This window comes from Peromyscus californicus, unplaced genomic scaffold (genome assembly GCF_007827085.1).
Source record: "Peromyscus californicus insignis strain IS unplaced genomic scaffold, ASM782708v3 Scaffold_14__1_contigs__length_90479793_seg_2, whole genome shotgun sequence".
NCBI lineage: Eukaryota > Metazoa > Chordata > Mammalia > Rodentia > Cricetidae > Peromyscus > Peromyscus californicus.
The window spans coordinates 23,252,779-23,266,041 of record NW_026294436.1 but is presented as its reverse complement, the minus strand read 5'-3'; the positions used below and the strand labels follow the sequence as shown (position 1 = coordinate 23,266,041).

Below are 13,263 nucleotides of genomic sequence, written 5' to 3'. Positions count from 1 at the left end.
CATAAAACAAAAAAATTTATCAGTCCAACCAAAGTCTTCCATTTAAGATGGATAGTTTATTTTCATGCCTCCCACTATAATTCTAAAAGAAATTACGCTTTACTCAGCAGACCAACTACACCACAGAGCATTGTGCTGAACCTTACATTGAGAGTTGTCATTAAACACATTCACGTTTTTCCTCTCTTAAAGAGAGGGTTGAGATGGGCATGGTGGCGCACGCCTTTAATCCCAGCACTCAGAAGGCAGATCCAAGAGAATCTCTGAGCTCACGGCCAACCTGGTCTACAGAGTGAGTTCCATGACAGCCAGGCTACACAGAGAAACCCTGTCTCAAAAAAACCAAGCAAAAGTAAAAGCAAAGAGAGACAGGGTTGGAGAAGAATTGAGAAGAATGAGCATGAATGAACGCCTTATCTAGACAAACACCCCATCAACGAGACCTAGAAGGCTCCCGACCACAAACGGCAGAGCCTTGCAGGAGAGTTCAGGAGACTAACGTACCAGTGGTCGTCCGCAATCAGCACTCCGGATAACTGGATGTCGTGGCCCGAGCTTGGCTTGTACTTCCCGACGGTGGTTACTCCTTCTTTTACCATGTAGAGCAGCATCTCTGACAACTGTGGGTCCTCGTTGAGGTTAACGAGGTTCGGCAAATGGTTGTCCATTTGAAACGTAACTCCTGCTTTCTTTCAGAAGTAAAAAGACAGTCTTGACCACAGCACGAAATTATTAAATTCACCTAAGAGAATGGTCTGTGTTAAATATTGGGGTTCCTATATAGAGTCTTAGTGCATAACAGGTTCACTGAGATTAAAGTTCAGTGGTAGAGTACATGCATGTGAAGTGCCCTGGTTTTAAGCCCAAGCATGCAATACTTGTACACACGAGTGTGCGCACGAGCGTGTGCACACTCTGCTCATTGTTGGTTTCTCTATGACTGTCACCATCACACTCCTAAGAGCCCTATGTGTGGCTCTAGTCCTCATCTCGTTATTGTCCAGTCAAGTGCCCTCTCCCCTCCCCACACTTCAGTGGCCTAAGAATTTTACAGCGTAACACCCATATTTCCAAAACGTGGGACTCATTCTTGGCTTCTACTTCCGTTGCTCTCAGCATCTAAAATCAGTTATCCCGGGGCTGGTGAGATGGCTCAGTGAGGGGCTGCTGTGCAAACCAGACGACCCGAGTGCCATATATATATATATTATATATACACATAATTGAAAATAATGAAGACGAGTATCCTTTTCCCCACCTCCTCCACCACTGCCCTTACTCCAAGCTCTCACTGTCTCATGCCTTAACCACACCAGCAGCTCCTAATGCTTCTCCTTCTTCTAATCCACCTTTCACGTTGTTACTGGAAGAACCCATGGAAAAGGAAAGCTGAATCGAGTGTAGTGCACATGACTACAATCCCCGCACACCCCGAGGCTCCAGGCAATCACAATCTAGATCCAAATCCCCTTCCGCTCCCATCCTGATTCTTCTTCCTCTGTTTTTAGTGGGAAAGCTCAGCACACAGCAGCACCAGGAGCAGCAGGGACAGCTGGTGATCCCACAGAGCCTCCACGGTGGAGAGGATAAGGGAGGTAACCATCAGAGAGCAGAACCCCAGGCCTCACACAGGGCAAACCCCAGGATGGAACAGGAGAAGAGCTGCTGCCTGAGGGATGGTTCCTGATACAGCCGGTCATCAAGCTGCCAAACACCGCTCCGATACCGGGCGCTGAACCAGCCACTCCAACTGTGGTGGCCCCAGCTCCTGTGACCTTGGCTGCTGTGTCAGTGTCCCGGAGACAGCACTGGTCTGGCCACCCGAACAGGGGAGCCTCTGCAGGAGAGCCGCTTAGGTGGGCGGACACAGGGGCACTCCAGAACTGGAGAAACCAACAGTGCCTTTGTGGTCAGCATTTTCAAATCGCCCAGCTTTAGTCCTTGGTCTCTATCAATTCTTTATGTTAACTGTCTTTACGTATTTCTCTGTACTGTGATTATACAATAAAGATGAGAAATGAAATTTACACTGTGCTTTTTCTACTTCAGATTAGTTTAGGAAATTGAAATGATACCTGTAACTCCTTTGTCTCTTGAAGTTTTCTTTTCTCAGCTTGTTCAAACTTCTCTTTCCACACCCTTTCCAAAAAAGACAATATTGAAGTTAAAACATCCATTTATGAAAGACCAAAATCAAGAGACCATCTGTGAAGCTTGTGGAATACTACCATTTAAAACAGGGCAACCAGCCGGGCGGTGGTGGCGCACGCCTTTAATCCCAGCACTCGGGAGGCAGAGCCAGGCGGATCGCTGTGAGTTCGAGGCCAGCCTGGTCTACAGAGTGAGATTGAGGACAGCCAGGGCTACACAGAGAAACCCTGTCTCGAAAAACAAAACAAACAAACAAAAAGGGACAATTGAAATGAAAGCAAGCTGTTCTGTTCTGAAGGAGGAGCAAGAGTCAGTGCTCTCTCCCACCCTCCCAACCCCACAGTTCTGCAGTGACACCTGTCAGGGTTACGGTTCTGGGTGTGGTCACCTTTGCATTTCTGCCATGTCTCTCTCCTGCTGATGCAGCTTCATCCTTAAGGATGTTATCTCTTGTCGACACAGTCTGTACCGTTCAGGGTCAATATTCCGGTTGTTTCTCTGAGCAGCTTTTAACTTTTCAATTTCTGCTTTCAATTCTAAAGATTTATAAAAGACACATGACTAGTGGCTAAGTCTGGAGAAAGACGGTTCCACTCACTGTTCCCTCTACCCAAACTCTTTTCTAGTTGGGAGGAAGACGGTTCCACTCGCTGCTTCCTCTACCCACACTCTTTTCTAGTCGGGAGGAAGACGGTTCCACTCGCTGCTTCCTCTACCCACACTCTTTTCTAGTCGGGAGGAAGACGGTTCCACTCGCTGCTTCCTCTACCCACACTCTTCTCTACCTTTTCCTGATTCCCTTCTCACTACCTCTCTTTCTCACTGAACATCCATCCTCTCCATCACTGTCAGGTTTATAGCTAGGATGCATTAGCAAATAGGCAAAGGAAGCAACCGTTTTCTTAGAATCATATATATTAGGATTGGAATTAATAAACTAATAAATCTAAACTGTAGAACGATATTTTTTGTAATTGAGATAATAAGGGGCTGAGGAGATGACTCATTTAGTAAAATGCTTGTTGTGTATTCTTAAGAACGGGAGTAGCATCCATGTACATGCTGGGTGGGCGTAGCAGCCTGCCTGCAGTTCTATTATTTGCAAGGCAGAGACAGGAAACTCCCCAAAGCAAGCTGCCTAGCTAGCCTAGACATATTGGGGAGCTTGGGGTCAACTGGAAGATATTATCTCAATGAAAAGGATGGAGAGCAATCTAGGGAGACTCCCAACATTAGCCTGGGGCTTCCACAACACAGCATGCAAACACAGGTACTTGTAAAACATGAATAGCAATAGTTGAGACAATACTCACCTCTAATTAACCTTGCGTTCACATCTTCATTGACTTTGGCGATATTGACTATCAGGCGGGCTTGGGTGGCGTATCTAAGTGTGCTCAGCGTCTCCTCTATGTTGCTGGCCGCAGGACTGACGGTAGCAATCATTGCTGTTTTTGAATTTCCACCCAGGCTTTCTTTCAATAGCCTTTAAGGAGAAGGGAAGACAGCCACAATTAGACTTTTCTTCTATAACCACCCAGTAGCAGTAAATTGTCTAGAAAATCCAAACCAATGAATACGAGCATGCAACACAATACTGACTCTCCGCCCAGACACTATTGTTTTCTCTTATATTTTCTTTTCTTTTTTCTTTTTCTTTTTTTTTTGAGACAGGGTTTCTCTGTGTAGCTTTGCGCCTTTCCTGGAACTCACTTGGTAGCCCAGGCTGGCCTTGAACTCACAGAGATCCGCCTGGCTCTGTCTCCCAAGTGCTGGGATTAAAGAATGTTTTATTTGTTTTTGTCTTTTTTTTTCTTTTCATTTCTTTTTTTTTTTTTTTTTGGTTTTTCGAGACAGGGTTTCTCTGTGTAGCTTTGCGCCTTTCCTGGAACTCGCTTTGGAGACCAGGCTGGCCTCGAACTCACAGAGATCCGCCTGCCTCTGCCTCCCGAGTGCTGGGATTAAAGGCGTGCGCCACCACCGCCCGGCTCATTTCTTTTTTTAATTTTTTTTTTTTTTTTTTTTTTTTTTTTTTTTTTTTTTTTTTTTTTGAGACAGGGTCTCACTATATAGCCTTAGCTGGCCTGGAACTTGCTATGTGGACCAGACTGGCCTCAAACACACAGATCTGCCTGCCTCTGCCTCATAAGTGCTGGGATTAAAGGCATGGACCCTACTACGCCTGGCTCATGCTCCTGGCTTCTCTTATTTTTTCTATACTGCTTTATAAAGCAATAAACTGTTTATAGGCTTTTAAACATGATTAACCATCAAATATTTAGTAAGATGTTTCCCTTTAGAGTGTGAGCTACTACAGCAAAGAAACTGTATGTCTTGATCATCTTTGTATTCCCAGTGCTACCATAACCTGCAGGAGTTAGTTCCCAATACATGTTGAAATGATGAATGAACATATAAACATTCTGTACTGTACTGTGTACAAAAGAGAATATAAGACTCAAATATATCTTTATTAGCACAGAAGTGATTTCACTATTCCTAGCTTCTCAAGTCATTAAAACAATCATATTCTCGGGCTGGAAAGATGGCCCAGAGGGTAAGAGCTCGTGCTGCTTTTCCAGAGGTCCTGAGTTCAATTCCCAGCAACCACATGGTGGCTCACAACCATCTCTAATGAGATCCAGTGCCCTCTCCTGGCCTGCATGCATATATGCAGGCAGAACATTGCATATATAATAAATAAATAAATCTTAAAAAAATCATATTCTCCATTTTAAGTTTCAAGATAGAAACAACATTATAATTAAGCAGTTAAAAGCTGGGCATAGTGTTAGCCACTTGGAAGGCTGAAGAAGAAGGATTGAGTGGGTTCAAGGCCATCCTGGGCTACATAGTATATTCTAGAACCAAGTGAGAGCCTGTCTAATAAAAAGAAAAACCTAAATAAACAAACAACAATACACCAATTATAAAGATATACTACTGCTGTAGATGTGGTTCTTACCCAGTTGTACACCAATGCTCCTTCACTTAAGATTACATGCCAATAAAATCATTAGTAAATTGAAAATATCGTATATTTAACAAAGCAAGTAAAAGACTTGTATAATAAAAACTTTAAGACATTAAAGAAATAAATAGAAGAAGACAAAAGACAGAAAGATCTCTAATGTGCATGGACTGGTAAGATAAAGTGTGAAAATGGCCATCCTACCAAGAGTAACATATAAATTCAATGTAATCCCCATCAAAATTCCAACACACTTCTTCACAGAAATTAAGAAAACCATCTTCTACTTCATATGGAAACACACACACACAAACCCAATCCTAAAACAACAACAACAACAAAAATACAAAAACAAATACAAAAAACCAGAATAGCTACAACAACCCTGAATAATAAAAGAATTTCTGGAGGTATTACCATTCCAGATCTCAAGTTGTACTACAGAGCTATAGTAATAAAAGTAACATGGTATTAACATAAAAAGAAACACACTGCTCAACAGAGAAGAATGAAAATCCAGACATAATTCTATACACTACAGACACCTGATTTTTGACAAAGAATACAAATATTCACACTGGAGAAAAGACAGCATCTCCAACAGATGATTCCGGTCAAATGGATGTGCGGGTGTAGGAGAATGCAAACAGATCCGTATTTATCACTCTGCACAAAACTCAACTCCAAAGGGTTCAAGGACCTCAATACAAAACCAGACACCCCGAATGTGAGAAGATAAACAGGCTTGGACTCGTCAGCACAGGAAAGGACTTTCTGGGCAGGACACCATTAGCACAGGCATTAAGAACAACATATAAATGGGACCTCACAAAGGTGAGAAGCTTCTGTTCTGCCGAGGACACTCATCTGGACAAAGTAGCAGCCTATACTCTATAGAGGGCTAATATCCAAAATATATAAAGAACTCAAAAAACTGAGCATTAAGACGACAAATAACCAATTTAGAAAAGGGGTACAGAACTAAGCAGAGTCCTGCTGTGGGATGTTCTGTATGGCAAATGTGTTGCTCTGATTGGTTAGTAAATAAAACACTGATTGGCCAGTAGTCAGGCAGGAGGAAGTATAGGCAGGACAAGGAGAGAGGAGAATGCTGGGAAGTGGAAGGCTGAGTCAGAGACACTGCCAGCCGCAGCCATGACAAGCAGCATGTGAAGATGCCAGTAAGCCATGAGCCATGTGGCAAGGTATAGATTAATGGAAATGGATTAATTTAAGATATAAGAACAGTTAGCAAGAAGCCTGCCACAGCAATACAGTTTGTAACCAATATAAGTCTCTGTGTTTACTTGGTTGGGTCTGAGCGGCTGTGGGACTGGCGGGTGAGAGAGATTTGTCCTGACTGTGGGCCAGGCAGGAAAACTCTAGCTACAGAGTCCTCAAAAGATGAAGTACTGAGACTGAGAAACACTAAGAAATGTTGAACACCCTTAGCCATCAGGGCGAGGCAAATGGAAACTACTTTGAGATTTCATATTACTTCAGTCAGAATGGCCAGGATCAATAAAACAGATGAAAGCACAGCTGTCCAGGAGGCAAGGAAAGGGAAACATTTATTCACTGCTGGTGGGAGGGCAAACTTGTACAGTCACTGTGGCAATCAGTGTGGTGGTCCTCAGGAAGCTGGAACAGATTTACCTCAAGATCCAACTATATATATCACTCTTGGACATATACCCAAAGGACTCTACATCCCACCACAGAGGTGCTTGCACACCCATTATCATTGCTGCTTTATTCATAGTAGTCAGAAATTGGAAATAGCCTAGATGTCCATCAACAGATGAACAGATAATGAAAATGTGGTGCATTTACACAACGGAATATTAGTCAGCTGATGAGAAAAATGAAATTATGAAATAGGCCCGTAAATGGATGGAGCTAGAGGAAATCAATCATTCTGAGTGAGGTAACCTTCTATGTAAGACCTCTGCATGTATACTGTAACATGCACACACACAAACTAATATTTAAAAAAAAAGTCCTGGCGGTGGTGGTGCACGCCTTTAATCCCAGCACTCGGGAGGCAAAGGCAGGCGGATCTCTGTGAGTTCAAGGCCAGCCTGGTCTACAGAGCAAGATCCAGGAAAGGCGCAAAGCTACACAGAGAAAACCTGTCTCAAAAGAAAAAAAAAAAAAAAGAATCCCCCCCCCCAAAACAAGAAGTCATTTCTTCTGACTATTTATCATTTTTCACACCACCATAAAGTAGAAAAATTTCAAGGAAAACCATTATAAGCTGCAGGCTAACTATTTAATGTTTATTAGAAGTTGAACATTAAGTGCATATAGGGACAATGATGTAAAATGTACACTCACTATAAAATCATGGAAGAGCTATGTGTTGGCTGTTAAGTGCTAGGCAAACGAAATTATTCAATTTTACTTACATACAGAGTGAATGTTTTGTAATATATGTAAAGTACTAACAAGCATAAGTAGAGTGCTTTACATTCATCTCTTAAGACATTCCAGGTAGATTGTTTCTACAATTCATAATTCTCCTCTATTCCAAAATGACATGAAATCAGTCCATCATCCTTTTCTCTCCCTCTCTCTCTTTTGCATTGTTAGAGTTTAAATCTTTCCTTACTATTTAGACAAAAAGGGGGAAATGTTGTGGAATATTCCTTTACACTGTGTGAAGATGTGTCAGTGATTGATTTAACAAAACATTAAATGGCCAATAGCTAGGCAGGAGGTATAGCAGGGACTTCTGGCAGAGGGGTCAGGGAAGAAGAAAGACAGAGTCGCCAGCCAGACACCAAAGAAGCAGGATGGACAAAATGGAGATGAGGTAACAAGTGTGTGGAAGAACGCAGATTAAAAAATACAGGTTAATTTAAGTTACAAGAGCTGGTTAGAAACAAGCCTAAGCTAAGGCCGAGCTTTCATAATTAATAAGTTTGAGTGCCAGTTGTGAGCTGGCAGCCCAAAAGAAAAGTCTGTCTACACTGTGTGTGTTTGTGCACGCGCACGTGCCCACCAGGCAAGCATTCTTCCATCCCAGTCCACTCTATCTTATACAATTATTTCTTTTTAGGGGCTAAAAGAGATGGGTTAGTAGGTAAATACTTGCTGTGTAAGCATAAGGACCCGAGTTCAGGTCCCCAGAACCCACATAAAAGTTGGGTATGGCTGGGTGTGGTGGCGCATCCTTTAATCCCAGCAACTGGGAGGCAGAGGCAGGTGGATCTCTGTTTAAGGTCAGCCTGGTCAACAGAGCAAGTTCTAGGACAGCCACGGCTGTTACACAGACAAACCCTATCTCCAAAAAAACCAAAAAACCAAAAAAGAAAAGAAAATGTTGGGCATGGTGGTTTGAGCCATTCCAGTTAGCTCTAGCTCTCTCTTCCCCCTCCCCCTCTCCTCTCCATCCTTCTCCCTCTCCTTCTGCCTCATGGTTGTGGATCAGATGCAAGCTCTCGGCTATCACTGAAGCTCCATGCCTGCCTCCTTGCTGCCCACCATGATGGTCATGGACTCACTCTCTGAAACTATAAGCAAGTCTGCAATTAAATGCCTTTTTAGAAGCTGCCTTGGTCATGGTGTTTTGTCACAGCAATAGAACAGTGACTAAGACCTATACCCCCAGTGCTAGGGAAGCGGGTAGACCCCAGAGGCTAGCCAGCCATTCAAACCAGAACATCGAGTTCCAGATTCAGTGAGAGATCTTGTCTCAAAAAATCAGGAGGAGAGAGGACAGAGGAAGACTCCTGATTTCAACCTCTGGCCTCCACATGCACACATGGGCAAGCACACCTGCACATATATATGCACAAACATGCACACACCACAGACATAAACCAAAATCAAAACAAACCCCATTACTTATGCTTTGAAAGGTACTTACCATGTAAGAACGGATTCACGGTATGGAATAAAAACCCTCCTTCCTCCTGCTTGCTCGGAGAGTGCAGATATGACCTTCCCCAGGGTGAGCAAGGACTTGTTAATGCTCACACCTTCCTGTATGTAAGGTGAAAGACGGTCATTTTTCTTAATGTCTCAGCAATAAATTTATTCCATAAAATATACCTCTCTCTTCATATAATTACTGAGCAAATACTTTCTTCCATAAACTATCAACATTTTTATGACCCAAAATTTATTAATTTTCTTTGAAAAGTAATCACAATGAAGTATGCAAGCCACAGCAATCTATAAACTAGAGATGAAGATCCTTTGCTTTTTGTTGTTAAGTATATTCAAATTGCACTCTCCTTAAAAATAATGTCCTCAAAATAAGTCTCCCCATCGTGACAAGAGTGAGGGATATGCTGGGGTCCACCTGTGCTCCAGCGACTCTGGAGCCTGAGGCACCACAGACCCACCTCCCAACAGAGAGAGGCAGAGCGAGCGAGTGGCCAACACCCTTCTTCTCACCTTCAGGCGCTGCCCACTCGTGTGGGCTGTAGAGCAGCGCTCGCTGCCAGCCAGATCTATTAGGTTCATGCGGCTTGTGATTCGGTGATCGTGCGCCTCCCCTTCCACCAATTCTGTCTGTAACATCATCACAGGAAAATAAAGTTTTTAAATGACTTGTCATCAACATAAGCCTTTAGAAGCCAAGTTATTCAAGTCATAATTGTTTTCTTTTTAAAACCATCTCTGGGCTGGAGAGATGGCTCAGCGATTAAGAACACTGGTTGTTCTTCCAGAGGTCCAGAGTTTAGTTCCCAGCAACCACATGGTGGTTCACAACCACCTATTACAGGATTTGATGCCCTCTTCTGTCATGCAGGTATACATGCAGAGTACTCATATATAAAATATAAATAAACAGAAATAAAAAGCAAACTCATCTCTTACTATGTAATAATGCATATATATCCATGAAGTCTACTAAAAAGAGCACATTAAGTTGGGCTTAGATTGTGACAAATATATAAAAGAACTTAATTAAAAGAGAGCAAAAGTCTTAACTACTTAGTTATCTTAAGCAAACGACTAGGGATAGAAAAATGCTGCTTAGCCAGGCAGGGGTGCCTTTAATCTCAGCACTGGGGAGGCAGAGCCAGGTGGATCTCTGTGAGTTCGAGGCCAGCCTGGTCTACAGAGTGAGATCCAGGGCAGGCTCCAAAGCTACACAGAGAAACACTGTCTTGAAAAATCAAAACCAAGGCTGGAGAGATGGCTCAGTGGGTTAAGGGCACTGGCTGCTCTTCCAGAGGTCTTGAGTTCAATTCCCAGCAACCACATGGTGGCTCACAACCATATGTAATGAGATCTGGTGCCCTCTTCTGGCACGCAGGCAGAACACTGTATACATAATAAATAAATCAAGCCAGGCGGTGGTGGCGCATGCTTTTAATCCCAGCACTCGGGAGGCAGAGGCAGGTGGATCTTTGTGAGTTCAAGGCCAGCCTGGTCTACAGAGCGAGATCCAGGAAAGGCGCAAAGCTACACAGAGAAACCCTGTCTCAAAAAAAAAAAAAAAAAAAAAGAATACATTGACGTAATAAATAAATCAATCTTAAAAAAAAAGAAAAAGGCCGGGCGGTGGTGGCGCACGCCTTTAATCCCAGCACTCGGGAGGCAGAGTCAGGCGGATCTCTGTGAGTTCGAGGCCAGCCTGGACTACCAAGTGAGTTCCAGGAAAGGCGCAAAGCTACACAGAGAAACCCTGTCTCGAAAAACCAAAAAAAAAAAAAAAGAAGAAACAAATAAATAAATATAAAAATAAAAACGTTGCTTATCTCAGCAGTATAACAAAACATTTTAAATCAATATAAATATCTAGCAGCAGAGAAAATAAACAATCATAATAGCTAGTGGAATATTAAAAAACTTCAAAAATTACCTCCACAATGAATTTCTATGGCATATGATTCTTAAAAGTTTTCTGAAATTTGATTATAACTAACTGAAAGATTACATAACAAGATGTTTACAGAGACCTGAGGAGTGGAACCTATGGGTTATTTTTTTTTAATCTGTTACTCTGTGTTTGTGCAAGTACATGTATATGTGTGTGGGTACATGTGTGTGAATGTTCATGTACGTATGTACACATGCATACGGAGCTGGAGATTAACCGCAGGTGTTTCTCTTCAGAACTGTCTGTCTCTCCTCGCCCTGAAGCCTACCACACAGTCCAGGCTGGCTGGGCCACGACCTAGGGGTCTGCCTGTCTGTGCCTCGCAGGGCTGGGGCTGTAGTCCGTGCTATTGTGCCAGAGTTTTAACATGGATCTGGAGCAGGAACTCAGACCCTCACGCTTGTGTCCATTACTCACTGACTTATCTCCCTAGTCTTAAAATCTTTTATTTTCTCATGTTTTCCCAAGTATTCTAAAATTACTATATATTGTCATACATTGCTAAGCTTTTATCAATGATATCATAAATTGTTAGTCATCTAGTATTGATATAGATTACTGATAATCATAAATTACGAATCATGTGCTTTTGATTAAAAATGGTCAATACTATATTGCTATATATAACAAGTTATTAAAAGTTATTGTGAAATTTCCTAAGATCTATTTACACTTATAGTGATATGACCATACCTACTTCTAGATTTACAGAAATAAGAAAAACACAAAACAAATGCATTCACTATCTTATCTATGAAAATAACCACTACCAGCAAAATACTTTGCTCTGACTATGCACTTCAGACACAGGACTCGGGATCTTAACCAGAAACGACCTGAAGGCCTCCTCCCAGAGGACTAACTAATTTTCATAGTCTTGAAAGGTGCTAAGCAGGCCGCCAAGGGAGAGAAGCAACAAACAGGCCTACCCAGCTATGACACCTATAAACCAGGACCACGACCAGCATGCAAGACGTCCCTGAAGGTGCAACGGTGGCCCTTATGTTTTGGTGGTAAGCAATAGTTGTCTAATGAGGCCACTCAACAGGAGAGAAATCATGCCTGGAAACCCAGGCAATTACCCAGGGCTCACGAGGTCACGGATCGTAGAGGAGAACACACTACTTCCACTTTCCTAAACCAGCGTAATTCTTAATTGCATTCTAAATATTTATCCTTCTATGCACAGGTAAGTGTAGCTCTCACTCTTCATCAAAGAAGCTTTTCTTTGCTGAGAGACGCTTACAGAAATGCAGAGAACCACCAACCGATCACAGGGTGCCTACCACAACAGGTACAGGTACAACACACTCCTGCACTCAAGGCTGTGGGAACACTGTGGAAGAGGCGCAGAAAGACTAAGTCGGAGGACCAGGGGACCTACTGTGAGGTTTTACCTCCTAACAATGACAGGAACTCTTCACCCATGATATCTCAATAATATAGCTGCCTAAAAAAGACCTGAGCAGGGACAATACCAGAGACATGCTAATGTGCAAAGGAAAACCTCCTGAGACTCCACCCCTAGACAAAGAACTACAGGCAACCAAGGAATGCCGAGAAGCGGAGAGTTAGAATTAGTCTTCAGGGATGAGACCTGTAAGTGGTTCTCCAATACCAAGTGGTCAGCCCTGAAACCATACACTTACAAACAGAGAGACTACTATATGTGTGTGCATGTGTAATAACAATTAAAAAAAAGGCCATGAATTTGACAAAGAGCAAGGTGGGGATAACATGGGAGAGACTGGAAGAAGGAAAGGGAAGGGAGTGAATAATGTAATTATCTTTTAATTAAAAAATACAATTAAGTTATGATAAAAGTACCTTGGTCTGGGTCATCACCAGGGTGAAAACTGAGTGGGACCGGGAGCTTTTATCGTTCATGCCCGTAGCCGCGGTCGCCCTCTGCTTGTTGCCCAGTGCCAGCCAACTCTGGTGAGAAAGACATAGGCCAGGCGAGCCTACTGTGATTTATTCGAACAAATTAAGTAACAAGAAAAGAAAGTACAATTGATTCTTACATCATTTGTAACTTCCACACAAGCTTAATTAATTTATAAAAAGAAATGACTGTTCATCTTTTAACAATTTATAAGACCATTGCCTCTTTTTTATTTTTCTTATTTTTTTCACAGAAACCTGCACCAGGAAATAATGCTCTTAAGAAGTTTTTTTCTAATCTTCTAAAGTGACACAATGTTCAGTATTTTAATTGAGAAAATCAACTAGTGTGGCGAAAACTTAACATGCAGATTCAGTTCACAAGATTTTCCTTTTTGTCATGACAATTTAGGAGAAA

The 13,263-nt window shown here is 42.4% G+C and overlaps 1 protein-coding gene across 2 annotated transcripts in view; it reads right to left on the bottom strand.

Moving 5' to 3' along the window:
• Window positions 1-13,263, bottom strand: part of Kif14 (kinesin family member 14) — a 73,754-nt gene that overhangs the window by 42,314 nt on the left and 18,177 nt on the right. For both annotated transcript variants that reach the window (XM_052737081.1, XM_052737082.1), the window contains 7 exons: window positions 12,789-12,896; window positions 9,527-9,643; window positions 8,994-9,109; window positions 3,465-3,637; window positions 2,540-2,687; window positions 2,076-2,139; window positions 505-689 (listed from right to left, as the gene is read on the bottom strand). In XM_052737081.1, coding sequence (XP_052593041.1) covers window positions 505-689; window positions 2,076-2,139; window positions 2,540-2,687; window positions 3,465-3,637; window positions 8,994-9,109; window positions 9,527-9,643; window positions 12,789-12,896 — 911 coding nt within the window. The remainder of the gene's footprint in view (window positions 1-504; window positions 690-2,075; window positions 2,140-2,539; window positions 2,688-3,464; window positions 3,638-8,993; window positions 9,110-9,526; window positions 9,644-12,788; window positions 12,897-13,263) is intronic.